Source organism: Meriones unguiculatus, chromosome 14, assembly GCF_030254825.1.
Source record: "Meriones unguiculatus strain TT.TT164.6M chromosome 14, Bangor_MerUng_6.1, whole genome shotgun sequence".
Lineage (NCBI taxonomy): Eukaryota > Metazoa > Chordata > Mammalia > Rodentia > Muridae > Meriones > Meriones unguiculatus.
Window position 1 is genome coordinate 84550820 of NC_083361.1, and position 13608 is coordinate 84564427.

The 13608-nt window shown below is 50.5% G+C and overlaps 1 protein-coding gene across 1 annotated transcript in view; it reads right to left on the reverse strand.

Annotated features, from left to right (window-relative positions):
* Dgat2 (diacylglycerol O-acyltransferase 2) overlaps window positions 1–12196 on the reverse strand; it is a 30221-nt gene extending 18025 nt beyond the window's left edge. Inside the window, exon 1 of the mRNA XM_021664035.2 lies at window positions 11850–12196. Coding sequence (XP_021519710.1) covers window positions 11850–11970 — 121 coding nt within the window. The 5' untranslated portion in view covers window positions 11971–12196. The remainder of the gene's footprint in view (window positions 1–11849) is intronic.
* Window positions 12197–13608: the final 1412 nt, after the last annotated feature.

The window sequence follows — 13608 nt, forward strand, 5'->3', positions numbered from 1 at the left end:
GTGCCTTCTGCTAGGCAAGAAACAAATCACAACAAATGCTGTCTTCTCTCTCAAAATTCCCACCACGACTGTACGCAGAACCTCAGGCTAGAGTTTGGAGGAGTGTTTAAGGAAAGGCACATAGGACACGGGAAAGCACCTCGAGCCTGCTAGGAAATAAGGCCCACGCCCAGGCCTGAACCCCTCATCCTGCACTGACAGGCCTTGCATTTTGGTCAGCACAGCCAACTGTAGCTGGTGCAGCACTCAGCTTGGGGGAGGCATGTAGAAACTCCTTACTGGTTACATCCCCTACCCCAAATGGAGAAAACCCAACAAATTCTTTCTCCAAATTAACTCCATCTTCATCCCAATGTACAGACAAAACCAAGGGCCTAAAGAGACTCTCCAGGTCTGTATCCAAGCAGCCCAGTCTGTTCTCCTCCTGCCTCACTGGACCAACCACCTACTGCCTGCCTGCCTGCCAAACGTAAACATAGTCCAGAAGGACCAGTGTGTTTCTGAGACGAAATGGCAGATGCCTGGAAGGGTTGGGAGAGTTCCACAGCATCGCATTCCTCAGATCCACTCCCACATTACCGCCCAAGCTGGCCTGCCCCAAATCCAGGCTCCAAGGGAAGCTCTGAGAGGCCTACCAGAGACACCACGACTGCTCCACAGAAGCGGCTCCCTGCTTTGACGTACTATGCTTTCCTGATGGCGAGGGTAGTATGTCCTCTAGGGAGGTACAATCTTTTCTTCCCTGGGGGCCACCCAAGCCTGGAAGCCCACAGTGGCTTTCTTGCCACCCCAGGGAGCTTTCTGTTTGACAAGAGTAAGGAGAGGGCAACATGAGATGGAGAAGGAAGTTCTCACTCTCAGCTCCCACACCCTCTCCCTTGTGCAAACTATACAATTAGTTGATGCCACATGAGACCAGACGCTGCCTGAAGCCAGGTCAGTTCTGATCCACATCTAGGTCCCCAGTGCCCTGACAGAACCTGGCTGGAATCTAGAGAAAGGTACTCCAGTAAGACTTGCTGAGGAAGGAAGAGAAGACCCATGCTCTAGCCATTCGGGCCCCTAGGCCTCCTTCCATGCAGGGCAGAGAAATAAGAATGATGCCTGAGGTACTCCTGAAGCTTGGGATCCTGGGACTCTATCATCATCATCATCATCATCATCATCCCTACTTGATGTTATCATGGCCCGGGCCTCTCAGTCAGAGTGTGGGACTCTATCCAGATATAAATTCAGGCTTGATATGCCCTAGGCCACTGGTCTCAAGTCCCTTCTCTCTGCTCCCCACAGTGAAGCTGGGGGAAAGCTGGGAAGGGGTGGAAATTAATTCCCTGCTGCTGTTCAGAGATCAGGAACTGCCTCACTTTTTGTTTGTTTTGTTTTGTTTTTGTTTGGTTTGTTTACCTTTTGTTTTTCACCGACTCTAGCTTTGGTTTTGTTGAGTCTCATAAAGCCCAGATGGTTTCAAACTTGCAATTCTGCTGCAGCCTGAGTGCTGACTAACAGGCATGCTACACCATGCCTACTGGATCAGGCTTCTTAAGGGGCAGGTAGAGGCAGCAGGCCTTAACCTTATAGTCCCAGCTGTGCCACCAACTCCTGTGTCAACTTGGCCAAGTGACTTTCCCTCTCTGGGGTTGTTTCCCTATCTCTAAAAGGGAGTGAGTTAGATGAAGCTCATGGTCCCTGGTGTCCACCTCCTAAGGTTCACCAGCTTGCAGCAGCCCTGGAACAGTCACCTAGAAACTAGGAAGTGAGGATTCCCTTGTATATCCCCAGGGCATAGCCAGCCTTTGCCATCCAGTTGTCAACACTTCCTCTAGTTCAGCTTGGTTGGCAGAAGTCCAGCTGGTGAGGAAGCTACAATCAAATGCCACCCACCACCTCCTCACACAGCCTGTCTGACTCCTAGGCAGGATGGCAAGAGAGTCTTAGCATCCATCAAGTCCAACTTCCTCATCCCCCAAGCTTCCCTAGACACACCCACTCTTCTCTGCTCTCTCATACAGCTCCAGTCCCACCAAACCCCATGCATAGTTACTTGGTTGTGTCCCCCCCTTCAAGCAGTGAATTGTAAGTACAAAGACTGGACCTGATTCAGCGGTGTATGTGAAACCTTGCACAGGTCATGGCGGGCAGGGCACTATAGAGGTTTGTTGTATGGCTAGACAAATTCAACATGGATAACCCCAGAGAAGGCTAGTGCCTAAGGCTAGGCTGCTTTCAAGAAGCCAATGAAGGAGAGAAGGCAGAAGAGGAGGAAGAAGCAGCAGCAGCCAAGAAAGCCCTGCTACGAAAATGCTGAGGCTCTCCTGCCATCTTTAAGCACAAGCTCCCTGACTTATGAAGGGAACAGAACCTCTATCTGTAAACATCATTTTTCACAGAGAGAAAAGCAAATAGAATAGTCCTGTGAAGCAAAGACTCCCACAGGACGCTGATCCAGGGCACTAATCCTTGCACATGGCTCATTTACTACTCCTTATCTGGAGGACAGAGGGACGGGGAAGGACTGAGTTCCTGAGCAGATGTCTTACCACCTATGCCATGTCACTATCTCATGGCACTCCTTAGGAGGGCAGAAAGGCAGGGAGGAAACTGGGGCATGATAAAGCCACAAGGACAGGGTGTATAGGAAGGCAGTTTTTGGACTCCAAGTCCCTTCATCACTTGAACAATGCCATGTTACAGAAGGCTGGTTCCCTCACTAAACATGGCAGTCCACACCCAAACCCCAAGATAACACCTGCATGAGAAGGGCTGCCTGCTCTGCCCACACCATGCCGTGCATGCCTTATTGTCGTGGGGACGGTTCTGTGCAGACTGGCTGTGCAAGAAGGGGGAACCCCACCCAGATGTTCCCATAGTCAGGCTTCTGCTAAGGTCATGAGAACTGCCTGCCAGTGGACCCAACAGCCACAATCTCAGGGCCCAAGAATGGGAATATTGAGGACTGTGTTAGAACATACTTGTCCAATATCTAATATCAGAGTGAACAAGGAGGCTGCTCCCAGAGCTGATGAAAACAGTTTTCTGGCTTTCTCTCAGCCTCGCTTAAGGGTGGCAGAGTAAACCTAAGCCCCCAGCTCTGGGGAAAGGGCTAGTTCTGCCCTGCTGGCTCTGTGACTGGGGGAGGGTGATTAAACCTCTCTGAGCACAAGAATAACCTCATGGGGTTGTTGGAAAAGATTAAATTGGAAAATATAGGAGAATAAAATAGGAAAATAAAATACAGGAGCCTGATGGATCAAGGTGACTGCTACCAAGCCTGATGAACAGAGTTCAACTATGGTGGAAGGAGATGACCACCTCTGTCGAGTTGTGCCCTGACCTCCACACAGGGACTATAGCATGCGTGTGTGTGTGTGTGTGTGTGTGTGTGTGTGTGTGTATACTTAACAAACTGTTTTTAATGTATGTAAGGTGCATGCGGCCAGTTAGCTGAGACACTTGCTGCTTTCACACGGTGAAAGCCTTAGGGCTGTTGACTAGGAGAAAAGGTACAGAGTGGACTTTGCAGGGAGGTTCTCCAGTGCCCTGAGGGCAAAATTGGAAGGTGAGCAGAGACAGTAGCTGATGAAACTGCCAAAACAAAGGGGGGGGGGGGAGTGTCCAATAAGCCAGGGTCAGGGCACATGATCTGTAATCCAGAAAAAGGGACACTGGAACATCCCCAAGAAAAGTTGAAAACAGAAGACCGTCTAGTCAAAGTGGCATGACAGCTAAGACTCAAAGCTAGAAGGCACGGGGAGGGGGGGGGTTGGAGAGTGTTGGGGGGTGGGGATCTGCCCCACCTGTCTGGAAGTTTAGATACTGCTGAGGAAAAGAATGTGTTCACAGGTAGAGACAAAAGCTATGAAGGAGAAGAATCTGGGGCAATGAGCCAAGTCCAGGGGCAGGGAGTCCCTGGCCTATGGGGCGGGGGGAGGGCGGTGCATGTGCAACACAGAGCAGGTGGGCGGCCATGCCTCTGGACAACCCACATGGCTTCTCCACCACCCCTACAAGCATCTGTGGAGGAGCTGCACCCAGGAGCAAAAAAGAACAAGAGTCGGGAAACTGGGCTCTAATGTACAGGAAGCGTGGCTTGGATGAGTCACTGCCAACACAAGCCTCAGTTTCCTCACCTCTACAGAAGGGCTAATACCTAGCTCAGGGAGACTGCTGCAGGAATTAGGTGGGATAATGTTTACTCGGGAGCTCCATAAAAAGCACGGATCTATGTGAGCGGCAGTTAATTATCAGGTGAGGCTCAGTGTCTTATGGATGTGGCAACACCTGCCTCACCTGAAAGCAATACAAACCCTGGACCTAACGCTTCTTACAACTGGTCGCCCTCCTTGAGACCCAGCGTCCCCATGAGGAACAACGTACGGAAAAAGACCAAGCAGAACTGGCCCAGCTATGAGAGCTGGAGAGCTAGAAAGCAGAGGTCGCCAGGGTCCCTGGGGCTCCCTGCGCAGGAGGCATCCTTTCTATATTCCCAGGCCCCAAGGATGACACATCTGGCCATCTGGACTGACACTCAGCCTTGCTTTCAGGACGACGAAGCTACCCTCAAGTGGCTCCAAAGGACAGTGCACAAGCTGCATGGTTATGAGGGGCTGACATATTGACCTTTAGCATATTCCTGGGAGGTCAGGACCCCCAGTCAGGGGCCAAAGTGGTGCAACTTCTTTGAGGCCAAAGGTGAGCTGGCTGTTTCATCCAGAGGCCACACATGGGGACAGGGCCAGACATGGCAGAAGAGTCAGCTCTGGAGGGTCAGGACTGCTGCTATTAGAGGCCCACTCCACACACACAGAGCTGTTCCCGGGACTCTCCTGACCCAGCCTGCTGTGCCACCAAGTATTGTTCTCTTACTTCTAAGTTTGGTCAGTTGTTTAGCACATTGGGGCTCTCTGTCAGGCACAGACTCTCTGCCTACCCACCCCTCCCTCTGGGATGTTTCCCTGTACCCATCTCAGGATGGACTGGCTATGCCTGGCAGGTTGTCTCACTCCTACACTCTTAGCTGCTTTCACTATGGGAGGTGTGTATTCATTTGCAGGAACGATGTCTTGCTCTGTCTGGGTTCCTATGCCCAGAATGGAGCCATTACAAAGAGCAGGTACCTGGTCAATGCCTGAATGCTTGAAGGGACTGTGATAAATAAAAAGGGCCTGGACAAGAACAGAAATAAGTTGACATGTGCCGCACAGGAAATGTCTTTTCTAAGTGAAAGGCTGGGCTAAAGTCAGGGACAAAAGGGAGAAACATACTTCCTAAGTGCCCTGAACCAAGAGGAAAGCTTTTAGTCTCTTCCTGCCTTCTGCTTCTTTCTCAGGCACCTGCCAGAGGCTGTTAGTTCTCAGACTACCCACCCCAGACACAGCTGGGGAGACAAGGTTATGAATTCTTTACTTAGGGCCTGAAAGAACCGGGATTAGAGGGATGTCCCCAACCCACCCTGAGGAAGGGATATAACAGCTCAGATGAGGTAGCAGCCTACCCCGAGGAAGGCATGGGCCCTGCAGATGGCATGCACAGTGAGTTAGCACAGCTTTGAGGACTGAAGTATAAAGGTCTAGCACAGCTGCCACAGAGACTGATCTGAGAGGACGGAGAGGCAGGCATAAGGATGAGACAGCTATGGAATGCTGGACTCTACCCTGAACACCAGAAAGAGCCAGCCAGTTTCTACTCCTCCCAACAGAGCAGCAAACTAGCCAACTTTACCTGCTAACACACTGGTTGGTGAGCTCCTTCCCAGAGAGATGAGCAACCTCCTTTGAGGGCTGTTATAGAAAGCATGTGTCCTAAAACAGTGCCCATAAGTGACATCTGTCCCAAAGGGAATGACAAACCGCCGCGATCCAAACCCCAGGCATGCTGTGCTGGGGAAGTACCTGGCCACACCATCGAGAGCCTGCTGCAGGGGGCCCAGCATCCCAAGTCTCCTTAGATTACCCAGAACCCTTTCTCCTCTCTAGGTTTTCCCAGCACTAAGTTAAGGGGTAAGGATAGAGCAGATGAGGTCTGAGGTCTTGCCAACTTGGACGCTACTAGAATTCACTAATGGCTCTTTAATCTATACATGATCATTCTAATAGGAACACTGGCTCCTACAAGGGTTATTCCAGAGGTTCACGGTTTAACATAATTAGTTTTCATTAAATAAGGTAGAGTCCCGGGAGGTAAAGATAAAAACAGTAGGTCTTTTAGGATTCCAGGTTCTCCATGCCCAGCCAGAACTGTGCTATGAGTGACACAGACCCTAGGCCTGCCTTATCCACACCTACTTTCTGAGTAGGAAGGGCTGCTGTGGCAACACTGTCAGCTTGCATGCATGTCACCCAAAATAGGCCCTTATGACAGTTCATGGGGAGGTAAGTTCCTCTGGGGCAATTACCAGGGGGCCCCAAGGAGGATGCGAGCCCCATTTTCTGGGATGACATTTTCTGGTAAGAATGAGGAAGAGCAGCGGGCCAGGTCTGTCATCACACCTCTCCAGTTGATGTGGAAGGCACCAAAGGGACTGACCTAGCCAGCCCTCCTCACTGCACTGAGGAAAACTGAGGCAGAGTAGAAAGCGGATGCAGAGCAAGGTTCCTGCACTGGCTCAGAATGATCAGCTTCTCTAGTAAGAGTAGGCCCCCATGCTTCCTGCTCCTGTGAGTTGGCAAAAGGGTCTCACAGGTTCAGCACCATAACAGAAAAATACTCCTACCACAGCCCTGTCCATTTCACACAGGAAGGGACTAAGAATCAGCAAGAGGCAAAGCTTGCTGAGACTACACAAATCTTCAGTGGCAGAGTAAGGACAACACACACCTAGGGCCTGACTCCTAGACCCAAGCTCCCAAAGGAACCAACAGTAGCTCCATCCCATGAGTACGGAGGACTCTCCAGTCTTCTAAAGCAGATGCAGGTTAACCCCACAGGCCAGGACACCACACTCTGCCTCATTGGTCTTTACTCCTCAGTACACTGGCACTACAGCTCAGACTGACCCTTCAAAGGCCCAGTCAGACTTAATTTCCCACCCAAACTTGTGTCTCTTTACACTATTCCTTATGCCTGGAACATCTTTCAAAATATTACTATTTTGTGTATATGCATGTGTGGGGGTCAGAACTTTTGGGAGTCCTCTCCTGCCACCATGGGTGATGGGCACTGATCTCTCATGAGGTCATTAGGTGTCAAGGCAAATGCTTTTACCCACTGGGCCATCTCACCAGCCCTAGCTCAATGCTCTTATCTGCCTTGCTAATGCCATTTTATCCTTTCTGAGTCAGAATGAGCTTTTCTTCTCCCAGGAAGCCTTCCCTCAACCCAGGGTGATTCAGTTCCCTCATCCTTCAGACCCAGTTGCCCCTTCTTCCTGGTCACTACTCAGCTCTCTCTCTGTACATCCTCATTGTGTGTACACTCTTCAGGCCTTGCTTCCTCAAAGTCAGGCTTGCTGGCTGACACATTAGGAGGCGCTCAGCCACCAGACTGCAAGCCCATACTAAGGAGAGCCCATTCCAGGAACAAGAGTCTTCACCTCCTCAGTCTTCATGAAGTAAGGTAGAATCTTTGACGACGAGGCCAACAGAGCAGGACACTTAGGATACCAGGTTGCCAACAGCCTGGCTGTCCTGGAACTCGGAGATCTTCCTGCCTCTCCCTGAGTGCTGGGATTCAAGGTGTGTACTACCACACCCAGCTTTGAATCGATTTCAAAAGAGGAAAATGGACTCTCCAGAGAGAGTAAACCCACCATGTCCCAGAGTAGGCACAGAAATCCTGGCTCTGGTCTTCTATAGTTCAAACCATGTTGGGATCGTGGCACACCTGGCTTTCCCACTTGGTACCCAGCCCCCAAACTGTCTCACTCAGCACATACAGGCAAAGAGGTCTGGCGAAAGCTAAGGAATTACACTGAAGTTAAAGACGCAGCTTCCTGCCAAGAAGACTTGAGAAGTCCCACTAATGATTCACTTACTCAACAAATATCTACAGGGTTCCTAGTACCTGCCTGCACAGGGTTAGACACCAGGAACACAACACTGACCAACACTGACAAAGACATATGTAGTCCCTGTTCCCAAGGGCTGACAAATACCCGAACAATAAAAAGCACTCATGATAGATAACTAGGTAATGATAAGGACTACAAAAGGAAAGGATCTGGGGACTAGAGGATAGGGTGATGATCCGGGTGGGCAGGCCAAGATCTAAGCAGGGTAAGCAAGTGCTGAGAGTCAGAGAAAAATGAAATTATGGACAACGACGGAGAGTCAGGAAGAGTGCCAGCACATGGCATAGTGGCCAGAAGGTTATGAGGTGGTGGGAGGTGTTCGGGCAGCCTCATAGGATCTGAGGTTTGAGGCACTGGGAGAGAGGTAGCAGCTCATTTAGGCAGACAAAGTTCTGTGGACTGTTGGTACCCCTATTTACCAAGCTTAGCGGTGCATTCTCAAAAAGCTCGAGAAAGAGATACCACACCCAGCATGGAGTTAGAAGCAATCAGCATTCATTTGGCAACTGCATGGGACACATGATGGTCAGCTCTGTGTTCCTGTCCCCACACCTCTCTAGCTTAAGGAGACTGACAGGCACAGATGGAGATGGATCAGGGCTCTAGCTTGTCTCTCATACTCCTGGACCAGTCCTTCTAGGGACCTCAGTTTCTAGTCTGTACTATGAAGGTTGGGCCAGAGCCAGCACCAATAGGTAACTGGTTTTATAACTCAAGTACTTGCTGCTGAATTTAAATCAGGAGGGTGTAGGCAGGGCAGGATTTCAACATTTGCCACTGAGTCACTTACCTGCTAATAAAGCATTATATTTGGCCCTCCTTTCCTAGCTTAGGCGAGCCTTTGGCGGCAGATGTAACTCAAGAATGGTTTCTGTAAGGCTGAGAAAAAAGCTATGGAGCTGAAGGAATAGAAACAGGAGTGAGGTTTTCATTCTGTGATTGCAGGACTGTGTTAGATGACTGTCGACCCTCAGTTCCAGAGTGACCCCAACAAATCTGGTCGCCTAGTTCTACCTTCTACCTAGGATATTCCCAGGAGACGGGAATCTCCATCTCCACCATCCAGGCTATGCAGTCATCAACAGCTGTTGGGATTCTTATATTAAAACCCCGACTATGACTCCACCTCTGTCCTAGACTTTGTCCTAGACCCACAACGTACCAGCTCAGAACTGCACTGCCACTACCTCATGCTAGGTCCTAGATCAAACCCTAATAGCCTCCAGCACTCAAGGGCTCTGCCGTGAGAAGCAAAGGCAGGGATGTCCCTGCAGCTAGTTATAGCCTCCAAGCCGCAGTCCAAGCCAGTCTTTTAGAGATCAGAAAATACCAACACAAGCCAGGAGTGGTGGTGCACGCCTTTAATCCCAGCAGCAGGTGGCTCACTAAGGCCAACCTGGTCTAGAGAGTGAGTTCCAGGACAGCCAGGGATACAGAGAAACCCTGTCTTGAAAAGCCACACACACACACACAAACACTCTCCCAACAAATGTGTACCACTCAAGCTTTGACAAAAACAAGTCCAAGTCGCCAAGTTATCTAGGCAAACTCTCACCCATCATGGAACTTCCCTTCGCAGAAGCCATGCTCTCTCCTCCTTCCTTGAACACTGCCACTAACAGGATGTTTGGTGGGAACTGAGCTGCTGAGGCAAACTAGGACACTAGGGAGTGTCTCCCAGGACCAAGGAGGTACAAGGAGGCCTCTTGGAGATGTCAAGATAACATAAAATTTGCTTGAGCACCTCCCCTACCCCACCTAGTCTTTCACCAAAGGAGATCCCAGAGAGCTAAACTGACTAGTTTGCATTTCATTAGTCCTTGTTGAAGTCTATGATGTAATTACACCCACTTTTTTTTCCATTGTGTTTTCTAGGTTGGACAACAACACGGAGAAATTCTCCTGCTATGACAGTAAAGAACTGCTCAAAATCATCTGATGGAATACAAATTCCCATGAGTTAAAAAAAAAAAAAAGTGTCAAAAAATATATAGAGGAGAGCTCAGGAATAGTATCTGCAGGGGGACCACAGCAGGCAGCAGACCCATCCCATTTCCTAGACATTAAGAACATCTAAAAAGCATCAACCTGGCATGTCACTTCTTTCCCTGCTAAGGGCATCAAAAGGTACAGTGAAGAGAGAAGCATGGAGAGAAGAGGCTGATGGAAGCTATAGTCTAGGATGTGGGGCAGCTCAAAGTGCTTGCCCCTACGATAGAAACAGGTCGGTACTTCTCCAGGGGCAGATAACCACAGCAACAGTCAGCTAGGGTGAGTGCCAATGCCAGATGGAAACACTGCAATGGTGCTCCAGCGTGGGTTACCGTGCAGCCACCAGAATTCAAGAATGGCAAATGTACAAATGGCAATAACTAACTTTAAGATGTAACTAACATTAAGAGAAAACTGGATTTAGAACTGTATCTACAGGATGTTCTTGACTTTATATAATATGTACTAATAGAAGTAACCACCAGAAAGTTGATTTATCAGCAATCTGATTTTCTTCCTGATTGCCTAGATTTTTTGTTGTTTTGTTTGTTTGTTTTGTTTTTTGAGGCAGGGCTTGTCTGTGTGGCCTTCAGTTGGCTGTCCTGGTCTTACTTGTAGACCAGGCTGGCCTCAAACTCACAGAGATCCACCTGCCTCTGCTGGGATTACAGGTGTGCGCCATCTCGACCAATTGCCTATACTTCTTAAGATTTCCATAATGAGCTCGTCCTAGAACTCACTCAGTTTCTCCAACTACAGCTAAGGAGTGTGGGATGCTCTGCCTTGTATGGGAAAAGCTGTGGGGTGATTTGAATTCTGCCCACTCCCAACCCCTACCCGTTTATTGAAGGCCTCAGTTTTACCTTGAAGGCAGATCTTCAAAAAGGAAAACCAAGCCAGGTGGATCTCTGTTCAAGGCCAGCCTGGACTACAGAGTATTAGTACAACCAGGGCTGATACACAGAGAAACCACGTCTCAAAAGAGCTGGGCAGCAGCGGTGCTGCATGCCTTTAAGCCAGCAGGTGGGAGGCGGAGGCAGGTGGATCTGTGAACTCCAGGCCAGACTGGTCTAGAGTTCCAGGACTACATTGAAAAACCCCATCTGGAAAAACAGAAGATAAACAAACAAAACCCAAGGCTCTCCCACCCCACTTCCACCTATGTCAAACTCAGGGTTGCTGAGTGGGCTTCACAGTCTGAGTTGGCACACAAAAGCTGCGGCAGAGGACAGTTGGGGCACACCTGTTCCAGGCAGGCGTGTTCTCCATCCAGTGGCTGTTTCAGGGGATTGCAAAACCCTTGTCACCCTGCCCCATCCAGTTTCTCGCAGCCAAATCCTACTCCACCTTGTGAGAAAGAACAGTACCGGGGGCTGGAGAATGAAATATCACTAATAAGTGAGCAGAGTGGGTGGTGTCACCCTCATCATCTGGAGGATGGGAAGTGATGTAACACATGTTGCAACACTGGTGAGTACCAAGATGGAGAATGAACCCAGGCTTGACAGGTTGTCTGTCTCGAAGTGACCAAACAGACTAGGCAAGCATGATTCTTCCCTCATCCCAGAACAAAAATGACAGGATGCAGAATCAGGTTCCCCCAAAGAGAAGCCGGGCGTGCTGGCACACACCTGCAATCCCAGCACTCAGGGTGCTGAGGCAGAAGGATTGAGAGTTGGAAGCTAGCCTGGGCTACAAGGTGAGACCTTTTTAAAAACTGGAAGTAGTTGCCTGGGACGCCAACCTAGCTGTCCAGCACAGGGCAGCATGCCTTGGCCAAAGTCCCTTCTTCAAAGTCGTCTCGCTTGTGCGTACCCCCAGGATGAAAGCTCCGGGAGTGACTGACACTCACCCCATCGCCCAGACCCCTTGCGTGACAGGGCAGAGCCTCCATTCTTGTTCTCGCTGCCGGCAGCCTCGTTCCGACGCTCACCCCGCAGGACCCCGGAGTAAGCGGCGATGAGGGTCTTCATGCTGAAATCGGTGCACGTCACGGCCGTGCAGAAAGCCGCTCCACGCCGCGTCCCCGGCCCATGCCCCGGCCGCTGGGGCCAGGGCTTCGCGCTGAACTCCGGGAGCCGGGGAACAGCGCCCAGGCCGTGGCGGCAGCAACACCACGAGAGCCCAAGTAGGCAGCCGCTGCCACCCTAGGAAAGGCCAAAGGACGGCGAAGCGCGGCCACGGCGGCTAAGCGCCGCCGCGCGCGCGCTTTATAACCTCACAACGGGGCGGGCCGTGACGCTATAGGGCGGAGCGAAAGGCTCCGCCCCCGACCGCACCATATTCTTCTGGGGATGAGTCTCTCGGGAATAGCTTATGCGCAGAGGCCATGGCGGCGCCGTGGCCCGACCTGTATGGGACAGAGTTCATAAGCTATGGGAATGGGAGCTGGAGTCTCGGTATATGAAAGCCGCCTCTGGTTGTCCCAGTGGCCGCCTTGTCCTCCTCCCTCGTCCTCCCTCTCAGACATTGGTACGGTCCAGCAGCTGGAACGTGGGCCGGGAAATTGAGCACGTGCGAGGCGATCGGGTGCGTGAGGGAGCCTGTGTTCTTCCTTGCCTGCGCCTGCCTTTGGCTGCAGACGGGCAGGCCTTGCCTGCGGTCCGTAGTGTTGGGATTAGTTAGGTCACAGAGGGACTTCACAGTCATTCAAGTGCCCTTTCTTTCCGTTTATCAGGAAGAACAAGCTTGGACTATCTGGTGGCCCTGTCTCCAGACACCGGGGATAGAAACAATTCTATGAACATAGTGATGCTATGTTACATCAAGTCCAGTTCTAGGCTTCTGTTTTCCTCATCTTCAGGGGATTTTTGCTTGCTTGCTTGGTTTGGTTTGGTTGGTTTGTTTTTTAGAGACAGGGTTTCGCTATCTAGCCCTGGCTGTCCTGGAACTCACATTGCTCCACATGCCTCTGCCTCTGGAGTGCTGGGATTAAAGGTACGTGCCACCACACCTCATTTTCACGTCTGTAAAATGGGGACTAAACATGATTGTTTTGTGAGAGGCTCTGAGAACTAAAGAGTGAGGTATGAAAAGCACTTTGCTCACAGCAGGCACTTAAGGTTAGGAATTATTTCCATTGCCCACGGATGAGTAGGAGTTTTGCAGAATGAGGGTGTGAAGGCAAGCAGAAGGCCAGCATAAAGTCTGAACAATGAACATGTTTGGATTGGGGCCAGGACCCTCAGTGACTGTAGTTTAGGCAACTGTGGTAGAGGATGCTGCAGCCCACAGCACTGCAGCTTGGTCTTAGAAGATCCTTGAGTGTCTCCCAGGGTGGGAGTGGGTTCTTGGGAGAGCCTTAATAAAGGAAATGACAGTGGTAAGATGAATTCTAGGAGCTCTCTAGATAGAGTATGAGAAATAGATGGGAGCCCCGCTGTGGGAGGGAGCTAGGTAAGAGGGTTAGCCTCAAGCAAAGGCAGTAAAAGGAATGTCCTGCAGGGAAAAAAAAAAAAAGGCATAGGAGGGCTGGGGAGAGTGGAAAAGAAAGGAGGTAAGTTCTAACAGAAGAGGAAAGGATAGTCACAAAGTCCCAGGAAAGCTAGTCAACATACTATGTCCATGTGAAATGGACGCGTGTCATGCAACAACTGTGGGAGACAGTAGGT